Consider the following 19687-nt stretch of genomic DNA (forward strand, 5'->3'; position numbering starts at 1 on the left):
ACTGGTGCTCCCGCATGGAGGAGAGGAGGAGGCCGGAGAGAGGAGGATGCTGTCGTCACTGACCTCAGTGAAATGACAGCAGAATGAACATGGAGTCATTTTAAATAAACAGCTTTCGCAACCTCCATCCGGCTCGATGATGGCGGCGCGGTGCACGGAGCGAGCCGTGCAGGAGTTCCTGAGGGAGAGAGGAGGGAGGGTCCAACAGATGGAGCTGATCGATCATTTCCTATCACGGTCCGTGGCGGCGGTGGGGGAAGATGACCAGCCGGGGGAAGGGGTGGACCGCGAGGGGCTGCGACGCGTCGTGGACAGCGTGGGCTTCGTGAAGGTGGAGGACGGCGTGAAATTCGTATGTTTGCACGCGGAGGCGGCGATGCGTGAGGACGGACCCGAGCGGGCGGAGTGCAACGGTAACATCCCGCAGACCGCGGAGCACCGTGGGAACGGCAACCCTGACAACACGCACCACACAGGTGAGGGAGAGGAGACGCTGCCTTTGTGTCAGTGTGGTTCTACCTCATCCTGTTTATATTTACACCTCATGCTCTTATTGGATGTCACTACATCAGCTGCTGCAGGTCCTAAATACGATTTAACCAAGGTTATATTCATATGAATGTGTTTAGAATTTGTTTACCTTTGTTAATGTTGTACTATGCAGTTGATTGATTGACACTATCAAGTTTGATACCAGGGTTTGGCCTTGGTTCTGAATTGGTTTTGGCCAAAGTGCTGCTAAACTGCCATTGTTCATTTAATTGGATTGAATTGAATTGTGACCTCTTCAATGTCAAACATTAAAAGCTACAACAATTCAGGATAATACTAATATAGTACTGGGCTAAATGGACTAATTGTTTTCAAGATAAACGTCAAATGATTTAAGAGTGACGGACATACCAGATTCATACAGTTAATAGATATTAGGAGACAAATATTAACTTAGAATGTTACATTTACCTGTTCATACATTTCTTATTTTGGGTGTTTTTTTGCCCAGCCCTATGATAACACAAATAGCACGGCTAAAACTCATGCATGCCTGTGCCTCAATTCTACATGTAATCAACAAACCCCATCTGAGCTGATTGACAGTGAGACATGTCCACTGCGTTCACAGGAGTACCCAGTCCACCTGCTGCAAACCTGGACAATGACAGACAGTCAAATGGAAACCAGCAACCTGCAGCCTCCTCCCAGATAAAGGTCAACACAGGCCCCCCGACCTCCGCTGGGAGAGGGGAGGTGAAGCTGAGGGACAGGAGGAGGCGGGAGTCGGCCCCGATCATCGGGATGCCAGACCTGGACCAGGCCCACCCGGGTGGTCCACAGCCAGCAGGTGAGAGGGTCACGGAGGGTGTCCAAAGGCACCCAGAGGGCCATGCTGACCAGCTGCCTGTCAGAGGACAGCACCTTGGAGGGGCTGGACCCCGTCGGAGATATCAACACGCCCAAGGGAAGTCGCAGAAACTTCATAGAGCTGATGATGAGTAGTTCTCCACAGGTAGGTGCTTCTCTGGCATGAATACAACTTACTAGTAGATTGTTGGTTGGTTTGTATGTTTGTTTGTAAGTAATTTTACACAAGAACTACTGGAGGGATGCATTGTGGATCAGAGAAGAATCCGTTGCAGTTAACACGATTAACAATTTAAGCTTGGGAGCAAGTATTTTTATATAAATCTACAGACTTCAATCTCTTCAAATGGCTGCTGCTCTGCTTTGGTCGTGCATAACCTTAATCCATGTTCATACTTTGGGCCACACCTAGAGCAGTGATGTCATGGTAAGCGCTTCACCTTTTGGGTGTGCTCCAAAACCTTAATGACACATGAAGAGGACATACTATCTGAATTATGAGCGTTGCTAATGCAACTGACACAATGTGACACAAGCAGGGTTGTTCTCTGAAAAGGACTTTCAGGATTTCCCTGTGTGAGTAGCAGCATGGAAAAGAGCGCAGCCTCTCACAAGCTCATGGAAAACACAGTTTGGGGTGTGATCATAAAAGGGATATGCATGACACGTAATTAACAATTCTGTAACCAAGAGATTTGACACAGTGTCGCAATCTAGTTTTGTGTAACCAGGGGCGGATCTGAGGGCGGGGCCAGGAGGGCACTGACTTCAAATGAAATCTGATTGGCCCCTAAAGTGCCTCTGTCCTGTCAGAAGTCTTTTATAAATATAACTATATCACTTCCTAACAATAAAAAACATTTTGTTAAGAATTTAAATTTTTATAGCACACCATGTGCTTTAAAGTGGTGGTTCCTTAAATCTGGGATATTTTTAGCATCTTGAAACTTTAATTATGGTTCTACTGAGATCCTGTGCAGAGCCATTTTAGCAAGGTATTACCATTATTGTGTTATCTGTTGTGACACAAGACAATGAATGTAAATTGTGCTTCACTTTAATCTCCCACTTTCTTCCCTTTGCAGGTCCGGAGGTCCCTGATCAACCGCGGCTCTCGCCTCCGGGGACTCAATAAAAAGGTGACGGAGATACAATATCAATCCTCTCCTCAGCCACTGACGAAGACTGTGCCTCGGTGACCCTCGACCCACTGGAGCACGAGTGGATGCTGTGCGCCTCAGACGGCCTATGGGAAAGCCTACAGCCCCTGCTCGCTGTCGAACCCAGCCTCGTGGCCAAGAGAGACTTTGTGACGGGCTTCACCTGCCTCCACTGGGCGGCCAAGCAAGGCAAGGCCGAGCTGATCTCCCAGCTGCTGGCCCACGCCAAGGAGAATGCTACACCTGTGAATGTAAACGTGAGATCGGGTGCTGGATACACGCCGCTGCACCTGGCAGCCATGCACGGACACACACAGGTAGGTGGCTGCGGCAGTGGATTTAGTGGGGTGTCATGTGTTAGGTCTGCTCAGTGAAGCCGCAGATGGGCAGCTAGACTCTGTCTGCTTGAGCTGAAATCGTAAGAGGTCCGTCTTCAAAACACAGCAAACTAGAATGACACTCAGTAGAGCGCACACCTCCGCCAAAAACCCAACAGTCCCCTTGAATTCAATCAAGCTGCACCAAATTTTCACACACTCATAGATATCAGCTCCCTAAATGTGCCTGCTTTATGTTTTCATCAATATCCATGAATTATTCCCTGGGGAAACTGAGAAAAGTTAGAAAAACTCTGCTCCGAGGTTCGTGAAAATATCCATTCAGCTGTTTTTGTGTAATCTTGCTTACAAACCAACAAACAAACAAACGGACAAGCGTGAAAACTTGATCTAAAAGTTACACCCAATTTGTTGTGACAGATTCTATTCACTTACTACCTCCACAGAGGTGGTTATGTTGTTAATTATTGTTTGTTTGTTAGTCTGTCTCATACATAAACTACTGAAGTGATTTCCTTAGAACTCTTTTGAGGGTTGGAACATGACCCTCACACATACACGAATGTGAAGTGAATATCGTGGGTCAAATTTCACTTAAGTGGATCTCCATGCGAAGCCACAGCGCAATTTCCCTCGCCACAGGAAGCAAATGTTTCACCTCCTCGCTCTCACAGATTGGAAGTAAACGGTAAAGGTGAAGGGTCGCCACTGATGCATTCTCCTATGGGTGACTAGGCCCTGAAGAAACATACGGATCCAGATAGTTGGCAGACCCAGGATTTTTGTCACTTTCTTTTAACATGGTAAGAAAGGGCGTTAACCTTGGTGGAGGTGTGCTCTCTCTGAGCGCTATTCTAGTTTCACTTGCGATCAACTTAATCCAACAAACAGACATGATTTCTGCAGCTGAATTTATTTGTCATGCCCTGCCTCATGCATGCTCTACAACACTCTGGAGATTTTCCTGTTGTTATGGACAAGTCTGCCTCGGAAAAAAATCTCCTGTTGTGTTATTCATTTGTGAAAAGCAAACAATTGGTGTCGGACAATAAATGTCCGACACCAATTTTCTGGAGTTTCAGTCTGAAAACAGCCTTTGTGAGAGAGGACAATCAGGCATGTTCCTCATGTAACATGCTTGATTCATAATGTTTTCATGTATATTTCAGCTGCTATAACACAAAGCTCAGCCAAAAGGTGCTTAAATGTCAGGTAACATGACTCCAGTATTTGAATTTCCTCTGCATGTGTGTGATGCCTGACAGGTGGTTCGTGTATTGCTGTCAGACTGGGAGGCCGACCCTGATGCTCGAGACTACAGTGGGAGGCGAGCCATCCAGTTACCTCGCCGCGCCGCTGGCCGCCAACCTGCACGAGGAGGGACTGGTCACCTCACCGGGGGCTGAGTCAGACACGAATGGCGGCAGTAGCAGCGGAAGGGGGCGTGGTTGGAGGTTTGCCAGAGTCCCTCCAGGGCAACCTGAACCCGCTGCGGCTGCTGAACCCCCCAGCCGAGGCGGCGGAGGAGGCCGGGAAGACTAAAGGGGGCATACAGAGGAAGTCGTCTCTGAGCCGACTGAACGCTCCGGCTGCACCGAGGGCGCCACAGGGCTCAAGATCATCCACAGCGCCTCCTTCAGGGACACGGGGGAGGTGGGGCGAGGGGAGGAGCTGCCCAGCACTCCCCTCCGCACCCGACCACTGTCCCACCTGTTGGGATGAAACTGCCACAATTTTTAAACCAGTTTGACCATTTTGATTCACAGGATGAAGTTTACAATCTTGGTAGGTCAGACCGGATGTCACCAAAATTTAAAGTACACATCCTAATATAGTGTCAAGCTCTTTTTAAAGTCTTCTTATTATACGTTTTTAAAAGAATAAATCCTAATATTTTTTCAGAGAAATATATATAACTTATTTTTGTTCCAATTGCAGTTGTTAGATTTATGTTGACCACTAAAACCTTTTTTTCATCATGACACAAACTAAGTTAAAGCTCTGTGAAACATTGATTTTTGCGTAGTGTGTTTTCTATCATTTTTAGCCTCTTATTTAGAGCAGGTAGCAAATATTACACAAGGTTGTTTTTTTTGTCTTATACCTTTCACTGCAACAATGTTCACACACATTCACAAGCAACCGGGCAGGATTTCTACTGCGTTTTCATTATGATTTGACTCACAGTGGTGAGGGGGATTTGAGACAATAGCACTCGGTTTGACTTCCACACGGTTTTTATCCACAATCCTGTTTAAAGTAATATATTTCTAGAGCTCATTTTCTATATTTCAACCTCCTCTGATTGGATGGTGCTGGATTTTTTAAAAAGTATATTCCTGTAATGTGAATGTTTTTTTCTTTTATTCAAAGTAGCAGATTTTAATATTCAAACAGTTGTAACCACAGAATTATTGTGTGTCCAGTCATCATGTTTGCACTTGTCACTTTGAAGATAGCAGGCAATAACTGGACAAAATCCCTTCAACTGAAACCATGGCAACTGTTTTTGGTCTTAGTTCATATTTACAGTTATAGTTGATATCTTATATACACAATAGAATTGGGTGATCAAATTCTGCTGTAATCTGCTGTATCTATAAGTACACATGAGACTGAAATATTTCTATACCTTTAACTTCTGTTAATCAAAACTTGGGGACTATTTTCAGGCTGTCATGGCTTTAGTTGGATCCAGTTATTTGTATAAAGGTGCTGATCAGTTACACACTACAGTTGTTTCAATGGGTGGAAGCACAGGGATGCTAACAATGTTTCTATACCTTTTTCTACTGACCATAATGTACCTCAATTACTCAGTCGGGTTTAAACTTATTGTTATGTTATGTGACCCTGATGGTCATTTGCAGTATTTTACAGTGTTTTCAGACATTTATTCTGCGTATTTGACTATTTTCAGTCTAAAAATAATCACAACTACAAGGGCATACTGAAGAGTGCTGACGTCCGCCAGGGCCCAACAGTCCCCTTGAAAAAGAATAATTTGAAAATATCTTGCAATGTAGAATAGGTTGGAAAAAAATTCCTGTATCCATCTCCTGATGCTGATCCACACCAACATTGAATGGGGTATTCATTGGACCATGACCCACCCCTCAACAAAACTTCATGGAAATCGGTTGAGGACTTTTTCCGTAATCCTGGTCACAAACAAACAAACACATGCTGACAAAAACATCACCTCCTCGATGGAGGAAATAATGGCCCAGTTTCACTATTTCATGCAGAATTTTAACTTGACCATTCCCCAGGATATAGACACAATATAAATGATAATCTGTTCAGGTTAAAGGTCGACACGACCAGAGACTTAAACACCCAGCGTGACACTGATCAGTTTAACACTAAATATGCAAACACACAACCTGCATTGTATGATATTGAATATAAAGTCTATATTGTCCCTATGTGTGTTAGTCTGACATTGCATTTTCTCATTAACCACGTCTGTGTCCTCTGTGAATATTAAGGAGTCTAGACTTGAATATGCTATATGTGTTTAACCGAGGAGCACATTTACTTTTTTAACAGTTTTTTCCCTGAATATGTGAACTTTTTCTTTCTCAGTGACACATCTTAGATTTCACGAATGTTCCCTTTGTAGTCGATTTTGTAGCTTTGTACTCGGATCACAGTACATTTTATGTCTGACTCTTTTGATGTTGAAACATGTATTACACAGATGTACTTTGATATTGCATTTTCACGTGCATGAATATGGGAAATGTAAATTCTGTGCATTGTTTATGTCTGTCTCTAATTAATTGTGTCATCTTGGTGGAATACTGTGAAGTTGTTATGTCCTTTTTTTTCTTCATGTCTCATTCTTAAATATGATAAATGAAATAATCATTTGCTCCAAACCACACTCGCTGCTCTCCTCAGTTAAAACACTGAGTTAGAAGACATGTTGTGGGCAGATATTGATCATTGATCGTTTTAATGTCACAACAATCATGAATGCTGGAGTGTCGTCCAACCAAAATGCCGTAAAGCCCCAAATGAAGCATGCTACTTCATCTGTCCGTCCCTGCTGACACCACAGGGATTGTCCTTGTCTGGTGGTGCTGAATAATTGATGATGTGGTGACCCGCTGTGCCAGCTTTAGTCCAGCATTTACAGCATATCCTCTGCTTCCTGTCCACAGGCTTCCCATGAGACCCTGGGTGCAATATGTTCACAGCCAGTCCCCATTCATGCACCTGTCTTGTGTGTGTGTGTGTGTGTGTATACTTCTACTGTTCCAGGGACTAAACATTGTGAGAGCAGACCTTTGTATCTACAGTAGTTTGGGTCACAATGGGTTAGCGTGTAAAACGTGACATTTAATTCAAATTCACATTTTAAAGTGCAGGTATCAGTTTTTCCATAATTAATCTGCATATTGAGCACAAGAAGAAGTGACATTCCTACTAGCCATGTAGCTGAGCCTGTTATCTTGAAAATTAGAACGACACTCATTAGAGCAAACACCTCCACCGAGGCCCAACCCCCCCTAGTTTAACCACATTTAAATTCACTAGAGCCAGATTGTTATTTGGATCTGCACCAACTTGCACACACTCATAAATATCAAGCCCATAAACATGCCTGTTCTTTGTCTGAGAATTCAAGGGAAATGTTGAAGAAGGCCCTGTCTCGCAATGTTAAAGAAAGTGATTCGGATCCACAACAAAATTTAGTGGGTTCTTTGTTTAGTCATGCCCCACCCCTCCATAAAATTTAACAGAAATTGGTTGAGTGGTTTTTGTGTAATCCTGCTAAGAAACATACAAACACAGATGACCACATAACCTCCTTGACGGAGGTCATAAGAGGCATTAATGCAAAAAAGCAGTGGATACTACATATGTGTAAGGGGGATATGGAATATTTCCAGTCAATACTCAGTACCACCTGAGATTGGATAACTACAGCTCTGACAATCCTCCTGTGACACTGATGATCTTCCATCTCTGTGACTCGGGGGTTATTCTCTACTTTAAATCAACCATATAAAAGTAGGAATACATATAAACGGTCTTTATTAAAAATGTGTTGCCTGTGTCAATGTAAATCGGGTAGAATATGTTCCTTTGATGGACATTTTATCCTTTGATCTTTAAGGTGAGAAAAAAAGATTTGTCGAGGTCACTGAACGGATGTTTTTACCCTCTGCATGTATAGCATTGCAGTATAGAGAACCTTTTCTGTCAGATGACTACTGATCAGCACAGACTGAAGAGGCACAAGGGAATTCAAAGTGCTTCACAGAGGCCTACTGCAAGTACTGATCTACTGCAGTAGGTCAGTCACTACAGAGACGGCAGCTACTGACCTACATACATAGGGAGGGGAGTGATGACTGTTATGTAAATTCCTCTGCCATCTATTCAGGGAAACTGTGCCAACTTATTTGCCAAATCTATCTGCATCTCTTACTCTCACAACATGCTGGTAACCACAGTGACGATGGCATTCGTACAAAGCGTAACTTGTGACCAACAGTGTCCAATAGGCATCAAGTCATTTACAAATGTGCACTGTTGAATGTTCATTTGTGTCTATGAACAGAATTCAACCTCTGCTGGTTGTTCATGTTTTGTTATTTTTACAACATTGAATCAAAGAAGATTTATTTCTCCTGCATAACTGATGTGATCCAGTTGTGTCATAAGAAATGAAAGCGATGAGTACTAATGCAAACATGAGCTCTTTAATTCAAATTAAATAAATTATTTGACTATGTAGAAATATTTTTCTATCAGTCATGAAAGGGTCTATTTCTGATGTTTAGAGTAAGAAAGCTGTAAAACAATAAAACTCCCGCTGGTGAATAGTAATAATTACCCAGAGATTCATTTTAATTTATCAATGATTAATATTTGACTTGTATCCAGGACAACAATGTTTGTCAAAGTTACTCATCAAGATAAAAATGAGCGATAAAGATAGTGTTTTGAAACATTTCGTTATTGATAAAAACAACAATGTACAGTACAAGCTTAGTGGTGTGCTACTCTAAACTGATATTATTATCAAACCAGATGCCAAGATCCTTATAATAGTAATTATTATTATTATTATTTGTATTATTATTTCCCCCTCACATTTCCTGTACATGTTGTGTCTTGATAATACCACATGCTGTCGCTGCTCTAAAATGACACCGCTACATTGCTGCTTCTCCTGAAGTCAAAGTTCACTGAATGCGGAAGTGTCATCCAGTCTCTCGTCCATGGATTTACTGAGCTGAAGTAAGTCAACCTTTTTTACTGATATTTCTTAAATCAATACACTGAATTTGTCGCTGTTAAACGTGTTGTAAGGAAATAGTCGTGTGTTTAAGATTCTGTTTGCAGTACCATTGGTTTTCAGACGAGTAACCCGACAGCTCGAGACCCGTTATACACATAAACACACATTGTGGTTCAGACACGTCGGGACCGAAGCTAACGCTGTTTCTCATGTTCACAAACTCTCAGTGTGTTTTCCAGTCTGAACATCACGAGAAGAACCAAAGAAACATGGAAACACGTTCTCCTCTGTGTCACCTCTGATGGGAACCTGAGTCAGAACCTGTGGTAACGCGTTGTTAGATCATGAGCTCAGAGGTGATCAGAGAATGAAGACATGTATTAATCATCTTGAAATGAAAACTGTTTGGGATAAAGAGAATAGTGAAGTCCACTAAATTCCTATGGTTTGTTTAACAATGTAAGAAAAAACACTAGATAGTCAAATAGAATAAAGACCCTACATCTGCCCCACTGTTCACTTTAAAAAAAGCATCCAGCTTACATGTTGTCATGGTTTTACTATGTTAAAACCATAAATCATCACAATGTCAATGTTAATTTTATCGATGTGAAATGCAAATCAGGGAATGAAATGGACAATATATTTAAAACATATATTGGATTTAAATTATAGGAAAGTGACTGAAAACAGGAAATAGATTCTGCTGATATATCAGAGAAAACAATATTAATCGTTGTTATAACCGTTGATTCTATTTGTGTTTTCGTCAGGTCTCTATTAAGACTCAACTATTTTAAGCTATGGTGCACATTTTTAACTTGTCTTACATTAAGCATTGGCCCCTGAAGGTCCAATATGGTTTGAAACACTAGGTGGCGTTATAAGCCATGTTCAACAAATACATACGTGTAGATTTCTTCTAATACATTTGGAAAACATTCTTGTTTTTCATCAATGAACATTCATTATTTAGTTTACATGTTGTAAGTGTGCAGTATCCTTGTCACAATAATTACATGGCAATCATATTAAAACCTTTGCACAACTGCCTTATCACGTTTATTTATTCATTATTTTGTGTGTGTCTGTTTATCTTGTGCTCACATGTACGTAAAGCTAAAAAATAGATATAAATAAATAAATTTTACAAGTAAAACAAAAACGCTCCACAGAGTCATGTGACTTTGCGGTGGTCATGTGACCGGGCCGGTTTAAAAAACACGGAAGTAGCTGGGCACAGCAGCGGAGAAGAGACGCGTCGGGTCCTCGTTGTTCTTTGTTTCACATTTGAATGGGTCGTGGTCGCCACAGCGGACCTCCATCTTCTCGATGTCTGTAAGTGAGCGTGTGCGCGTGTGAGCGTGTGAGTCTGTGTCTGCGCCGGGAATTGAACTGGATGTGTAGGCGGTTAACGGCGATGGCGTCCAGGGCCTGAAGGAGTGTGTTTCTGTGAATGTTACCACACAGCCATGTTTTTTTTTCCCCCCGTCACATAGAAGAAGTCGGTTTTCGTTGTTTAAAAGCTCAACCGTTAAAGTTACACCGCTGAAATGATCTGGAAATAAACCTGACGTTAGATTTGATTTTTAAGTAAAAACACACTGGAAATAGACAGTTTGTGAAAATAGTGGAAGCTCGTTGTTTGTTTTTACTGATCTGCCACTGTTGGTTTCGCATCGTATTACATATTGTTTACCTTTTTTATTTTTTTATTTTGTGCATCACAAAACCATTTTGAGATGCCCTGGTGTATGACATGTGCCCCATACACGCACCCTTAGTTGCCTCACTATGAATAATGTGAATACAGTTAACAGGTTACTTCCAGAAAAATGTTATAACTGGTTCAGCCAAGTTCATGCATTGTTTTGTGTTGTTAGAAAGGTGATTTCATTTTGATAATCTCTTATTGAAAGTGTGCAGAGGGAATCTTTTATTATAACGATGTGTGTGTGGCATGAGCTGATTCTTCCATTTAAAAGGTTGTGTTTGAAAAGTGGGCTAAAGGCCTATATTAGGATGTTCACCTGTTAAATTAAACGGATGCATTTAGCTGCGTTCAGGCCTGTACTTGACGCTGACCTCAGATCACTCAGGACATATGTTAACACCAGGTCTGAACGGTGTCCCTGTTTTTAATATATTGCAATGTGAAAGCACAAAAATGCTAATATGTGCTAACAGTTCTGACTGTCTCCAAACTTCCTGCAGCTTCCTCACCCATCTGCAACTATGACGACCATCGTCCATGATACTACAGAGGCCTTGTGCCTCTCTACTGAATACAACCTGTACCTCAAGCCCATTGCCAAAATTACAGTCAGTGTGGCACTGCCCCAGCTTAAGCTTCCAGGCAAGAGCATCTCCAACTGGGAGGTAATGGAGAGAGTGAAGGCGATGGTGGCTCCGGAGCAGTTTTCAGCCCTCCGTATTTCCAAGAGCACCATGGACTTCATCCGCTTTGAGGGAGAGGTGGAGAACAAGACGGTGGTCAAGAGCCTGTTAAGCCGTCTGGATGTGAAGTGCATCAAACTCAGTGGATTTACTGATGTACTGAAGGTAAGTCACAGTTTGCCTTTCACACATGCACAATGCAACGGGAGGTTCTATACACAGACATGTTCACAACAGCAACAAATCCTCTGCATTATTCAGGCGAGAGGTGGTACAGCCGACACCGGTGTCAGCTCTTATCACCACAAACTCTGTAGACATTTTCGTCGGTGTCTTCTACGCGAATGACCCTGCTTTTTAATTTTTGCGTGTTAGAAACACCTCCCAGTATACAACAATACCATCAGACAGTGCCACAAACTACAGCCTCTAAATGCACCATTATTTTATTCAAGCCATTGTTTATTAGAGGGTTGATGAATTCGCTGCATTGGATTTAATATGTTTCCCCTTAAAATCTGGCAGCTGAATTTACAGCTGTGCTTCTCTCCCCCTCTTTTCTCAGGTTCGCGCATTGGAGAATAAGGTCGACTTCCCCACACGTCACGACTGGGATTCATTTTTCCGCGACGCCAAGGACATGAATGAGACGCTGCCGGGAGAGAGACCTGACACTATCCACCTGGAGGGGCTTCCTTGCCGCTGGTTCAACCAGAAGGACAGTCAGTTTCCCGACCGGCCCTCTGAAGAGGTCCTCATTTCTGTCTTCGAGACTTTTGGCAAGGTGGTACATTGTTTACTCTTTTTTGCTTTTTACAATTCACATTATCTTATTTGTCAGTTTGAACTAAGTTAATGTCCGAGGCAGTTAGACTTTCACTGCAAACACCCCTTGCATGAAGGACCCATTCTTACTTTTCGGCTGTTCATTTAGTACAGAAAGGGGGATATTAGACTATATTTGTTTAAAATGTGCTGTTATTACAATTGAGCACCAATCCTTACCTGTCCTAAGAGACATAACGAGGAGGGTGGAAAAACACTGCTACAAAAAGACAGCTGTAATTGTACGCATTAGATTTATGTGACAGAATTTGTTTCTGAAATATTGTAAATCATCTGCAAAAGACATGTATTTAGTTACATTATGAACTTGATTCTTGTTGATTGTAGGTGCGACATGTTGACATCCCGATGCTGGACCCATACAGAGAGGAAATGCTGGACAAGAACTTCAATACATTCAGCTTTGGGGGTCATCTGAACTTCATGGCTTACGTCCAGTACCAGGAATATTGCGGCTTCACCAAGGCCATGGACACTCTGCGCGGCATGAAGCTGATGCTCAAAGGAGACGATGGAAAGGCAGTGGCTTGTAACATCAAGGTACTGCAAGCCTTTGTAGATTTATAGCTCTGCACTGTCCATTAGAGATGCCAGAGGGTGGACATTTTCACATCGGGTAATAAACTCGTGACAATAGCGGGGATACCGATTCCACTGGTCATTTAACACGAAAAGGCTCAGTGACTGTAGAGCTCTTAATGAGTGAGATATTTAACGTTAGATTTCACTGCGTGCAGCCTCATTTTCTCATGCAATTGAAGTTGCGTGCTGGGTTTAGTTCTTTAATTAAGAACTTAAAGAAGTGTTGTGCTCTCTCTAACACACTGACCTCTGTGAGGTGGTAGCTTCAAAACAGCCACAACGTTTTTCACTGTCTTTCAACACCAAATCCTCATCATCCTCGTCAGTAAACTCTCCTCTTGTCATATGATAAGCAACTGCCAAAAGCAGAAACTTTCACTCCATAACTCCAGTGTCAGACTAAGTATTGATAACCAGTAAGGTAGACGTACCACTGATTCACAAAAATAATATTCAACTAAACTTCCAGAACTTTGGCAGTTTGGGCGAGTTGATGCCGAACCTCTTAAAAGCTTTCCATTTCATTCAGTGCAACATTTTAAGTTTTGAGAAGTTTAAGTCATCATTAAAGTTTAAAAGTAGACTTCTTTTCACAGTTTAAATAAAGGTTAACAAGCCTTTCTGTTTCTTTTCTGGTCGCATGTAAAATTATTGACATATGTTAGAACTATTTGTAGCTTATGTTACAGGAAATGTTGGTCTTCATTAAAGCAAGTGAGACCCTGTGTTGAAACAGCCAGGCACCGAGGCCAACACAGCAAAACATGTCGACCATAAGAATGAAAAATGAGCAACGTCTAAAGTGACTCATATTCTACCATGACATGTTCCACCAAGAAATCGGAGACTTGTGAACTATATTTCTGGAAGATAACTTTGGAAGAACTAAAACGTATTTCTGCTCTTAAAATCTCAACTGTGACGATGAGAACAAAATGATTGTCCCTGACGTTCCACACTTATTAGATCATTCCTCATAGTGTCATAAACCACTATCTGATCAGCTCATAAACTCACTGATGTGTTTCTCAATATGGCCTCCCTTGATTTGATCTCATTTCATACCTGCAGCTACTCGCCCACATCTATGTAGGTAAATTGCAACTGTGGAAATTTTGCAATGAGGTTGCGTTGTTCAGGATTACATAGCCGCCCTAAAACCTTTTAGTGTAATGAGTTAAATCTGCATCGTTATTATTAGCAAGGTAATGAGAGTAGAGGACAGCATGGTCTCTTAATCCGCAGAGTAAAGCCTCACTGAGTCCAAATCAGGGTAGAAGTCGGATCTGTATCAAAGAAATGAGACACATAAGAAGTTCTATTGTAAAATTTCATAAATACAGAATTAGAAGATATTACATGTGACATAATCTAGACTAATCAGTGTTGTGCCAAGTCACTTTTACCAAAAGCACGGTGACACCCAGCAAGTAAATTATCGTTACATTATCAAACATGATACTTTTCTTCCATCTGTTCTTCACTGGAGGGAATGATCTGCCATGTCAGAGGAGCTGAAACCACGAGTAGTCATTTTTTGGAAACATGAGGGAGTTAAATCTGACTTTCTTTTTGATTATTTCAGTCTCCTCTGTGACAGGACTTAGAATTAGCTACATCATATTTACCACATCACAACAACAAATTTATTAAAAGTCAATAGACAATTAATCACGGATTGGTTTCTTCTCATGAAAACTAAAATGATCTTGCACTTTGCAACATGTTCATGATAGAAATACCCTGTTTCTATGTGTATGTTTGTGTCTTCTCCAGGTGACCTTCGACACCAGCAAGCACCTGAGTGAGTTAGCTCTGAAGAGGAGAAGCCTGGAGAGGATGAAGCTACAGGAGCTGGAGCGGCAGAGAGAGGAGCAGAAACGACGGGAGAAGGAAGAGGAGGAGCGTCGTAAGGAGGAGGAGAGGTATGATGGAAAACAGAAGAGAAACTCGGGAACTCGTTAAAATGTAAAAAAGAGCAACAGAGTATTCATGTGAATGTGTAAAACGGGGTGTGAGCCTCAAACCAATTGTAATGCATTCATTGTCTTTATGAGAAAGACAGTAATTTAAAATAGTTGGTAAATTTAGACGTATAATTCACCTTAGCTATTATGTAATATAGTATTTATTTATAAGTGTTTAAATATTATATAAATATTGCGCACTATACCAACAGATAATCACAAATGCCCTCCTGACCTTTTTTAGGAAACACAAGGAGCAGGAAGAAGAGGAGAAGGAGAAGAGGAAGGAGGAGAGGCTGCGGAAGCGAGAGCAGAAGCTTCGGGAGAAGGAGCAGAAGCGGAACCTGAAGCGGATGAGGCGTCAGCAGGAGGAGGAGCAGAAGAAGCTGCAGATGAAGATTGCGATGGAGGAGAGGAGGCTCCTGCTGGCTCAGCGCAACCTGGAATCTATACGGCTTATTGCTGAGTTGCTGGCCAAGGCCAAGGTACAGCATGCACACACAAAAACAAAAATACACCTCCAAATGGGTAAACGCACATACCCATCTAGTACAAGTAATACACTTCTGATTGTGTTGCCAGTACTGTGATTAATTTCCCCAAATTAGTTTTAACCAAATGTGAAAGAACTGTACATTAAGCTTAACCATTTTCAACTTTGCTAGTCTCATTACTGTTCAGTACGAGAGAGTTCACATTACAAAAGGAGCAGCTTAAGAAATGTGCTTGTTTGGTTTCCTCTGGAGAGTTAGATGAGAACATTGATATCACACGACCTCTTATGTCATCTTAAATCTGTTGGTAGGTTGTTTTGATACCTTTTGATAACATTGTGAGATTGACTTTGGTAGGCGGGGTTTCGTCCTGACAGACTATGATTTTGCAGATGATGGTGCTAGTACACAAATATTTATAAACTCCAATCTTCAGCTGACACAAAATGTATTGTGACTTATTGTGAATTATTGTTTTTTCTTACATGTACCTACATTGTTTCCTCCTCCTCCTCCTCCTCAGGCCCTGAAGCAGCAGCAGCAGGAGAAAGAGAGGGCTGAACGCGAGGAACAGGAAAGGCAGGAGCAGGCTCAGCAGAAGGAGGAATTAGCCCGACTTCAGAAGCTGGAAGCGTGCAGACGCAAGCAAGAGGATGAGCTTCGAAGGGTGGAGGTGGAGAAGCAGCGAGCACTGGAGCTCCAGCGTAGAGAGAAGGAGCTAAGGGAGAAACTGCTTTGCAACATGTTGAAGAAGAGCAATGACAGAACCACTAAACCTCCAGGCACACAGGACCAGGCCGACCCTGTACCGACAGAGGAGGTCTCTGCTCCTGGCGGCACTGATGTCATGTTGGGGGCTCTGGAGCGGGTGAACGGAGGAAAGGCAACTGAGAGCAAAGAGAAACATGTGTCCAAATCAAATGTGCACGCCCATGTTTTAGGGAAAAACAGAGCAATGCGGGAGAAGAGAGGAGCGCAGGACAAGAAGAAGAAGGGCCGGGAGGGAAAGAAGAAGAAGGAGGACTTGGCGAGGAGCAGGAACGGCAGGGAGCGAGCGAGGGACCAGGACCAGGACAACTCCCACAGAGAGAGGAGTTCCCGTAGCGGGGAGAGGAGGAGGAGGCGCTCCCACAGCAATAGCAGAAGGAGGAGAAGCTCCAGTCGCCACAGGAGGAGCTCCAGTCGCCAAAAGAGGAGCTACAGTCACCACGGCAGCAGGAAGCGCAGCCATAGCAGCAGGAGCACAAGCTCGAGTGGAGACAGGAGCAGGAGCAGTAGTGGGAGGAGTTACAGCAAGGGGAGGAGCCACAGACACAGTCACCGTAGAAACAGCCGAGCCGGCTCAAGGGGCAGCAACACAAGTAAAGACGGGAGGAGTCACAGTCATAACAGTCGAAGATACAGGAGACACAGCAACAGTAGAGACAGGAGCCATTCCAGACGACGCTAAACTCAGCGGCGTCGTCTGTGTCTTTGATATTTTTAGATATTTTTGGTCCGTAAGTTAAGCAATGTGGTTCTGCACCAGATAGCGAAAGGGCAAATTCGATAAGTCAAAGAGAATCATGTATGTATACCATATACAATGGGGCGCAGAAATGTTCGGCCACTTGGAAGACTTTCGGGCCCCATTGTATGTGAAAGGCATGGAAGATGCAAGTCAGTCTACGTAGCTGCTTTTATTGTTTTAGTAATTTTTTTCTCCACATTTCATGTTGTTGCAGACCATTTAATTTGTTCAGATATTCAGAATTTAAACGTCAGGTTAGTTAGTTGTTTCTGAAACACTTTTTATCTTCTTCACGTCCGAATAGCCATCAAACCATGCAGTTGTCCAAAAAGGGAAAAAGAAGGTGTCTGTGGCCCTCACAGGACAATTCAACATGACCAATCATTTTACTTGGACCGAATGAAATGATTGGCTGGAGAACCTCTGCGTCACAAACCAACCTGCATGCCTGTACCATGACCGCACTCTTCAGCCGGAGAGACGTACACCACTGGAGCAGAGAGTCACAGAAAAGTTTGCTTCTAGCATTTGTCCGGCAGTTGCATGTTCATATGTTTATGGGGCACCGCTTCGATGAGCAGGACGATCGGGGGGGTGGATGTATCGGTTGCATTTTTCTTCTCTTACTACTTTTTCCAGGATAAACCAACCTGAGGTTTAATTACATAAAAAAAGCCAGTTTTACTTTCTGGTTTCACGAGAATGTTGCTCTTCGCGGAGTGTGAAAGTTTTTGTGTTATTCATCAGTCATTTGTTGTGAAGTACACAAAAACTCAACTCTTAAAATTCGGTTCAGATTTCGTGATCCTCCATACACACCAATAACCTTTTTATATCTCCAGTTTTGTGCATGTATAACTTAGCTAGAGAGTTTCTTGAAGACAGAATGAAGCACCTGATCTGCCATTGGTGTGGAAGACTTAACTGAAGGACACTGATGAACAGCAGCTTGTGCGTTTAAAAGTGTGACGGTTCCAACAGGCTGAAAGACTCGTACCTCTGTGATAAAGTCAACTGATCTATTGCGACGCGTTCAGCTGCTTTCGGCTTCAGTAGTGGCGATGTTGCTGTTGAGCAGCTCGACAAAAACACACAACTACAACCCTGGAAAGTATTTTTTTGATGGTCACGTGATTTCAATTAAAAAAAGTCAGATTTTCTCAGTTTTGTTTTTAATTTGTAAATGTTTGTAAGAGTTTATTTGAAAGGAAAGAGTGAGGAGTCTGTCTGAAATCCCTCCCTATTTAACATATTGTGCTCCACCCCCTATTGCCCTCTGACATTTTGAGTGTCCACATTATGTGTGGGTAAGGCTACATCCACACTACTCGGTCCTAGCTTTAAAACACATCACTCTTGCCACTTTGGGGCTGCGTTGTAGTCTGGACGCGCAAAAATGGAGACGACGCTGTTTTTGCGTGAATGGTCACGTGATCGTACGGACAGGGATCATTTTAGTTTTAAAAGCCTGTTTTTAAAAGGAAACATCATTATGCCAGTAGCCTTCATGTATCCTCTAAAAGTAGTGAACGGTTGAGTGTCCATTATGAGGAGGGAATTTCAGACACAGCTTTTAATTTTTATCTTAATAATTAACCTGACTCAGGAAGCAGTGCACTCCCTCTTTCCTTGGTCAAATATCTTTAATGCAAGTGCTGCATTTGACTTTTTCTTTCGTTTTTTTTAAGGTTCAGAACAAAGTTTTTTTTTAATTTCATTTTGTTTTAGGAAACCAGCCTCTGGGATTCAGGTCAAACCAGCTCAGTACAAATGAGATGTTAGGATGTAACTCCTGTTCTCATGCTCACGTTATAATACTGGATACAGTTCTTTAGCTCTAGTCGCTGTACAGACTTTTCTTGAAACTGGATTTGAGGTCGGGAGAAGTCAGTCTCACTTTTATTACATTACATTACGAGAAGTCAGTCTCACTTTTGATGACATTTGTACTTTGACATAGTGACTTGTGATAGAAAAGCCCAATTGTTCTGTGTATATGCTCATGAGCCACTACAGAATGTCTTGCATACATGTGGTTATAATAAAAAATCCAACCTGACAACTTTTGAATGAAAATGTACATTTTTGTCTCTGTGATAAGAAGCTTTGAAATATCAATTGTTCAAATATTAAGTTTCTGATTTCTTTCTACTACTTAAAGTCTCTACTTTTCTCTCTACTCAACAACATTTAAATTCTTTGTCAAACACGCATGTGAGTTCTTATGCTTTCATGCCGGCGACTGTCAGGCATTATGTTTATGGGTCCATTTATCCGTCCCATTCTTGTGAACTTGATATATCAAAAAACGCTTAGAGGGACTTCATTCAAATTTGGTACATTCACTTGGACACAAAAATTAACTGATTTAATTTAGGTGGTTCTTCTGAACGTGATATATTGGGAACAGCATTAAATCTGGCACAAACATTTACTTCAGCAGCAGCATGACTGATGATAGTCAATTTCCTCCATGATTTTCCAGTATGGCAGAAATGATGATGCGTGGTAATACCGCCACCTGGCACTTTGTCACACATCAGAGGACTCATTTGCATAATCTTTTCTTCTCTTTAGACTGAGATGGAAATACAGACAACAGGCTGAAGGAATCATTTAGTTAGCAAACAATCCTTTCCATTTATTTGGTTGAAAATGCAGCTTTGGACTCAAAAGTGACTGGATTAGAATTTGGTCAAAGGTCAAGGTCACTATGACCCAACAAAACCCTTTTTTGCCTCTTGAGTTTCCTTTCAGATTTGGTACAAATGT

At 42.2% G+C, this 19687-nt stretch overlaps 2 protein-coding genes across 3 annotated transcripts in view; both read left to right on the plus strand.

The window, feature by feature from the left end:
* sowahca (sosondowah ankyrin repeat domain family Ca) overlaps nt 1-19687 on the plus strand; it is a 21212-nt gene continuing 1525 nt past the window's right edge. The window contains 11 exon segments of the mRNA XM_034575301.1: nt 1-476; nt 1124-1317; nt 1319-1507; nt 2448-2486; nt 2489-2839; nt 4126-4200; nt 4202-4315; nt 4317-4445; nt 4447-4476; nt 4478-5702; nt 10096-10105. Coding sequence (XP_034431192.1) covers nt 137-476; nt 1124-1317; nt 1319-1507; nt 2448-2486; nt 2489-2839; nt 4126-4200; nt 4202-4315; nt 4317-4445; nt 4447-4476; nt 4478-4582 — 1566 coding nt within the window. The 5' untranslated portion in view covers nt 1-136 and the 3' untranslated portion in view covers nt 4583-5702; nt 10096-10105.
* Nucleotides 9047-18981, plus strand: akap17a (A kinase (PRKA) anchor protein 17A). 2 transcript variants are annotated; one of them, XM_034575300.1, is made up of 7 exons: nt 9047-9118; nt 11334-11681; nt 12082-12300; nt 12690-12902; nt 14721-14869; nt 15156-15396; nt 15929-18981. In XM_034575300.1, the coding sequence occupies exons 2-7, from the start codon at nt 11355-11357 to the stop codon at nt 16853-16855; spliced, it is 2076 nt and encodes a 691-aa protein (XP_034431191.1). In that variant the 5' UTR covers nt 9047-9118; nt 11334-11354; the 3' UTR covers nt 16856-18981. The 2 variants fall into 2 exon arrangements, with proteins under 2 accessions (XP_034431191.1, XP_034431190.1); XM_034575299.1 differs by lacking the exon at nt 9047-9118 and adding an exon at nt 10332-10457.

Source organism: Hippoglossus hippoglossus, chromosome 21 (assembly GCF_009819705.1).
Source record: "Hippoglossus hippoglossus isolate fHipHip1 chromosome 21, fHipHip1.pri, whole genome shotgun sequence".
Classification (NCBI taxonomy): Eukaryota; Metazoa; Chordata; class Actinopteri; order Pleuronectiformes; family Pleuronectidae; genus Hippoglossus; species Hippoglossus hippoglossus.